At 39.3% G+C, this 6,341-nt stretch overlaps 2 protein-coding genes across 2 annotated transcripts; one reads left to right on the plus strand and one right to left on the minus strand.

The window, feature by feature from the left end:
- The first annotated feature begins 386 nt into the window (after nt 1-386).
- Nucleotides 387-2,438, plus strand: LOC111790948 (universal stress protein PHOS32). The gene is made up of 4 exons (XM_023672081.2): nt 387-709; nt 939-1,048; nt 1,133-1,251; nt 2,150-2,438. The coding sequence occupies exons 1-4, from the start codon at nt 532-534 to the stop codon at nt 2,235-2,237; spliced, it is 495 nt and encodes a 164-aa protein (XP_023527849.2). The 5' UTR covers nt 387-531; the 3' UTR covers nt 2,238-2,438.
- Nucleotides 2,414-5,392, minus strand: LOC111790946 (ubiquitin-conjugating enzyme E2 32). Its single transcript, XM_023672078.2, is given in 6 exon segments — nt 2,414-2,569; nt 2,572-2,914; nt 3,017-3,180; nt 3,347-3,431; nt 4,349-4,480; nt 5,135-5,392. Coding segments are annotated over 6 exon segments (891 nt in total). The 5' UTR covers nt 5,246-5,392; the 3' UTR covers nt 2,414-2,513.
- Nucleotides 5,393-6,341: the final 949 nt, after the last annotated feature.

Raw genomic sequence — 6,341 nt, forward strand, 5'->3', positions numbered from 1 at the left:
TTCGCTCGGTCCAAAAGCTTTCCGAAAGATCAGATCCAATAGAAATCCCGCAGCGCAGCTGATATGCTATGCAGGGCTAGGCGATCATATCATGCTATAAAACAATTCGATATATATAGAGAGATGAAGTGATTGAGCCAGAATCTCGTGTATTTTTTATTACATAAATTAAATATTAAAATTTATTTTTAAAAAAAATGACGTTTTTGAATTTTCAACGTATTAATAATCTATTATTTTAAATTTTATGTTTTCAGGGTTATATAAATTAATATTTAAAATAATAATAGATATTTTATGGGCAAAGCTCAAAAGAACACATGGCGGAATATAATATTTACCTTCAGCCGCCTTCTCGAATTTCAGTGGGACACGGCATCCGTCAGCGCCAAATTCGTGTTTGCATTCAATAATTGTTTTCTTCGTGGAGTCTCTGCCATTGAAGTTGCGCCCCTTCTTCCAAATTCCTCTGATCAAAAGCTTCCCAACAATCATTCCACGATCTCTGCAGAAGTGAAACGCAAAGAGAAAATGGACAGTGAACGGAGAATCGGAGTTGCAGTGGATTTCTCACTCTGCAGCAAAAAAGCACTCAAATGGACTATCGATAATGTTATCCGTAAAGGTGATTACCTAATTCTCATCACTGTTCGTCCTGAAGGCGATTATGAAGACGGCGAGATGCAGCTCTGGCAAACTACCGGATCTCGTAAGATGTTCTTCCTTCTCGATCTCGTTCTTTTATTTCTCTCATCCGATCTTCGGAGGTAGCGCAAGCGCTTGTTCGATTGCACTGAAACCTTTTTCTAATTCTCTGCAAGATTGTTGCTCTTTGCGCTGTTTGAAGAAATTCGGTTTCGGTTTTGGTTTGATTCTTTTGTTCTTGGCGATCGACGTATTTTGTAATTGTCGCTGTGTGTGTGTTTACTGTTTTGTAGCGCTTATTCCTCTGTCTGAGTTCTCCGATCCTCACACCATGAAGAAGTACGGGATTAAGCCGGATGCTGAAACTCTGGACATCGTGACGACGGCGGCCGCCCAGAAGGAGGTGATTTTTCTATCTTTATGTTTTTGTTAAGCGGTTTGTTTCAATTTCTGCGTTGATGATTGAAATTTTTCTGTAATGAAACAGATCACTGTATTGCTCAAGGTTTATTGGGGAGATGCTGGTGAGAAGATTTGTGAAGCAATTGATCAGGTTCCTATCAGCTGTCTCGTCATTGGGAACAGAGGTCTTGGCATGCTTAAGAGGTGAGATCGAATTCTCTTTCACTTGTTTGAATCATAACTCATAAGAATTTAGATGAGTTCTTAAAAATGGTAATGGCTCAATTATATAGAACAATTTTGTGAAGAACTAACTCGGTTGGAGAGGGGAACAAAACATTTAGGATGTAGGAACCTCTCCCTAGCATATGCGTTGTAAAACCGTGAGACTGACGGTTATACGTAACGGGCCAAAATAGACAAGATTTGCTATCAATGGGCTTGAGCTGTTACAAATGGTATCAGAGTCAGTCAGCGGATGGTGGCACTGGTTGGAGTAGGGCTAGACCCTCTCCATAATAGATGTGTTTTAAACCCGTGATGTTGACAGCAATACGTAACGGGCCAAGGCAGCAATATCTGCTAGCGGTGGGCTTGAGATGTTACAAATGGTATTAAAGCCAAACGCCAGGCAGTGTGCCAGCGAGGACGTTAGCTCCCAAGGGGGTGGATTATGAGATCACACATCGGTTAGAGAGGGGAACTAGGGGTGGATTATGAGATCCCACGTCGGTTAAAGAGGGGAACTGGGGGTGGATTATGAGATCCCACGTCGGTTAGAGAGGGGAACAAAGCATTCAATCCCGAAACTTCTTCCTAGCAAACATTAATACGTAACGAGCCAAAGCTGACAATATTTCAATCCTAGCTAAACTGGGTATCTTGATTTGTTCGAGAATCAAAGAAAAGCATCCGATCTCGAAACTTCTTCCCAACAGACATTATTACGTAACGAGCCAAAGCTGACAATATTTCAATCATGGGCTGAACTGGGTATCTTGATTTGTTCGAGAGTCAAAGAATCAAACTATGATTTTGATTTTTTTTTTTTAAACTACAAGTATGCAGTTTTAAATTTGAAAATTGTGGAATATTCTTACAGGGCAATATTGGGGAGTGTAAGCAACTATGTGGTGAACAATAGCTCCTGTCCAGTCACTGTGGTGAAGAAAGGAGATCATGAGCACTGATCATCATCATATCATCATCATCCCACCACAAAGCACTCTTAAATCTACAATTTCTCATTCGAATTCTCTTATTCTAAGATAGTGATTATGCATATGTTGATGGATGGCTTGGCCTTCGTTGCTGTGTTCTTCAAGTGTTTGGATATTATTTAAACATTGGATTGCTTTTTTACCTGTTGAATTATAAGACATTTAAATTTACCCTTAAAATATTCACACACATACGACCATTGTGCCTCAGAGCAAAGCTATCAACCAACAAAAAATATCAGTAATCTAAGATTCATCCATGAACACAGAACCATGAGCGCTTGCCTTCATGAACTTTTCAGCAAAAGAACGACAATTGCAAGAGTGAGCCCGATGGCAGCCCATTTGAACAACCAGTCATCGGCTGGCCTATGAACTCTCGTCTCCGGCCTCTGCTGCACCTTAGCGGTGGGGCGACTCGATGGCACCTCTCTTGCCACTCTTGCTGCTTCAGGCTGGAGATTGACATTCACAGATAATCCCTCTGGTGCTGCTTCCTCAACAATCATGTCGATTGCGGGTGGATTCGGAATCTCTACCACAGCAGCTCCAGAAGTTACCTGGACATTGGCGGGTTTCTCCTCAGAGGCATCTGAAGAACCCGGCTGAGGGACAAGCGGCGCCTTACTCAGCAGATATTCATGAATCTGTGACGTAAAGAAGCTGATAACCTAACAGTATCATAGCTTTCGAGATATCGACAGAACTCGGGAGTACCTCGTTAATTAGCTTTTGACGTTCGGGAGTACCTCGTTAATTAGCTTTTGACGTTCGGGAGTACCGAATCTGGGGGGCGCTTCTCGAGATTTGATGGCCAATTCTCGTCGCTCTTTCTTCTTGTAGTCCAAGGAACCAAGAGCGCCATTTGGGTTTGTGGGCATGAAAGCAATTAATGCAACCAAGGCAGTGCGCACTATGAACAAGCATCAACAGAAAAGGGTAAGCGGGAAAAAAGGAACAAAGATCAGAGCATGTGGAACTTGAAGCAACTAAACGTAAATGTAGAAACCGGACAACGGAAATCCTATGAGTTAACATAACAAAACAAGACAAGTTGAATTAATGATACAAAAAACTACCACTCCACGACGGTTGCCAATGCTCTGGATGGTGATTTGATATGCTCAAGCAAATCTTCGTTTGGGTTTCAAAGCGCCCATTTGGCTGAAAGAAAGGAAGTGTCAAAATAAACACACAAAATAACTCTAAAACTTTTAATCATTCAAAATCAATTTGATTATACGAGCATCTTGTGAGATCCAAGAGTGATTGGAGAGGGGAATGAAGCCTTATAAAGGTGTGGAAACCTTTTCCTAGTGGACGTGTTTTAAACTGTGAGGCTGACGGCAATACCTGAGTCTGACGGCGATACAACTCTAAAACTTTTAATCATACAAAATCAATTTGATTGTACGAGCATCTTGTGAGATCCAAGAGTGGTTGGAGAGGGGAACAAAGCCTTATAAAGGTGTGGAAACCTTTTCCTAGTAGTCGCGTTTTAAATCGTGAGGCTGACGGCGATAGAACTCTAAAACTTTTAATCATTCAAAATCAATTTGATTGTACGAGCATCTTGTGAAATCCAAGAGTGGTTGAAGAGGGGAAAGAAGCCTTATAAAGGTGTGGAAACCTTTTTCTAGTGGACGCGTTTTAAACCGTGAGGCTGATAACGATACTTAATGGGCCAAAACATACAATATTTACTAGCGGTAGGCCTGGGCTGTTACTAGTATCAGAGTCAGACATTAGGCGGTATAACAGCGAGGACGCTGGGACCCCAAGGGGATTGTGAGATCCTACATTGGTTAGAGAGAGGAACAAATCATTCCTTATAAGGGTGTGGAAACCTCTCCCCATTGGACGTGTTTTAAAACCGTGAGGCTGACAATGATACGTAAAGGGCCAAAGGCAGACAATATCCACTAAAGGTAGGCTTGGACGGTTACCCATCTTGTTTAAAGATGTACTAAAGAAGACAAAAACGATTTTAAGTCTTTCAAAATCAAGCTCAAACATGCTCCATTTAAAAGACAAGAAGCAACAGAAAGGGGAACAAGCATGAAAAGAGATCGCTATCTTACGGTTAGCAACATGAATGAAGGTGGCTTGAATGGATATTCTGCTGGCAATTGTATACGTCCATGATATATCCCACCCTCAAATTCACTATCATCCGGTCCACGGATGGCAAATTGCCATTCAAATATATTCTCCTGAAAAAGCAACATTTATCCTTGGCAAAACCCTTAAACTCTGTGACAGTCAAAAAGACAAAACTACGCGGATTAATACCAGAACTGGTGTATCAATCGAGCAATGGTTCGCATAGCAGGTACTTTTCTTCTTTTACCAGAATGCAATGAAGTCGATACAATTATAAGAATTAACACACATGAACATAGCGAGAATAGCATAAGATACATGGAAGATTTATGGAAAAGGACTGGATGCAAGTGTGTATTTGTAGAATCAGTAATCAATTCAAACAAATTGATTATTGGCCTAACTAGAGAGTAAGGTTCAAACCAAAGGACTGCGGCTGTTCAAGAACATTCGATGATTATCAAATCGAATGAATTTCATATAAAAAATCTGGCAACAAACCGTTAATATTTCCACTTTTCTTCCTTTTTGAGCCCTATCAAAACATTCATACGCAATAGAAGCAGACACCAGCAGGTATGAAAAATCAAAAGAAAACCAGATTAATAATTGATTTCTTTCTCACATTTCCACATAGATCATACAAATGCAACAATCGGCGAAAATCACAGGGAATCAATTAATTCAACAAAGATGCGCAAACCATTAGAATGTAAAACCGACAAAACAGGAACAAAAACCAGAGCAATTCAAAAGCAAAAAACCTCAAGAGGAAGACTCGTGAAATCATCGGAAGGATTCGACTGCAACTCCTTGACCTCCTGAAAGATCCTCTTCACCGCAGGGTTCTTCAGATTGTACTTATCCTCCGCCATAGGTTTCCAATTCACTCGCAGATCCGATCCGATCCGATTGCAACCGCCATCCTATCACGATTCTAAAAAGGAAAGAACAAGAGGCGATCCCAGAACCAGACGGTAGGCTTTGAATCGAAATCAAAGCCAAACCGCAAATGTGAACGAGAATCGCAAATTGGGTTTTAACGTGACACGTCATTCTTTCCTATTTTGTTGGCGGGTATTAACGTGACACTCCATTTTTATGTTTAAAATTTTAAATTGACAAAATTAAACCTAAACTATAATTAATTATTTTTTTTTTTAAATAAACTGTTAATTATTGAAGTAATTATTATTTTACAAAATAAAAATATAATATATTTTATTTTCACAAAAATAATTGAGTTTATATTTATTAAAATTTTAATTTTATCTTATTTAAATTAAAAAATTTCAAATGCTTATTTCTTCATAAAATATAATATAAATTACCAAAATATCACCTAAAAAATATATTTTTAATTTATCTGTTTTAACTCATTAAATTATTATTAAATGGATCATTTTCCATCTAATTTAATATTAACTAGATGTATCATTTAAACTCTTTATTTTATTTTAATAAATATTAATAACAATAAAATTTAGAAGTTGATTTTTAAGGCGTTTATATGAATAAACAATTGAGCGATGCCTTAGCTGGTGATCCGGGCTGTTTCCTTCTCGACGATGAAGCTTATCCCTCGTTGTCTCACTAGCCGACCTTGACCCCTGTTATTTTGAGATCATATCTAGTATTCAGAGTTTGCATCGATTTGGTACCGCTCTCACAGCCCGCACCGAAACAGTGCTTTACCTCTAGATGTCTAGTCAACTGTTGCGGCTCAATCATTTCGGAGAGAAACCAGTTAGCTACGGGTTTGAGTGACATTTCACCTCTAACCACAACTCATCCACTAATTCTTCAACATCAGTTGGTTCGGACCTCCAGTTAGATTCACCCAAGCTTCATCCTGATCATAGATAGGACCAATTTGAACTATCAAATCCAACCCAGACCACTAGTTACTTTCAAAAGATTTTCCCAACCGAACGCACTCCTTGGTACTATATATATAACTGGTTAACTTTA

This window comes from Cucurbita pepo, chromosome 3 (genome assembly GCF_057944985.1).
Source record: "Cucurbita pepo subsp. pepo isolate OVF chromosome 3, ASM5794498v1, whole genome shotgun sequence".
In the NCBI taxonomy this organism is placed as follows: domain Eukaryota; kingdom Viridiplantae; phylum Streptophyta; class Magnoliopsida; order Cucurbitales; family Cucurbitaceae; genus Cucurbita; species Cucurbita pepo.

Bases quoted from the DNA above. Each gene is read 5' to 3' on its own strand.
- LOC111790948 (XM_023672081.2), top strand. From the start codon at position 532: ATGGACAGTGAACGGAGAATCGGAGTTGCAGTGGATTTCTCACTCTGC. The intron at 710-938 runs GTAAGATGTTCT...ACTGTTTTGTAG, and splicing joins CTGGCAAACTACCGGATCTC to CGCTTATTCCTCTGTCTGAG. The intron at 1,252-2,149 runs GTGAGATCGAAT...ATATTCTTACAG, and splicing joins GGTCTTGGCATGCTTAAGAG to GGCAATATTGGGGAGTGTAA.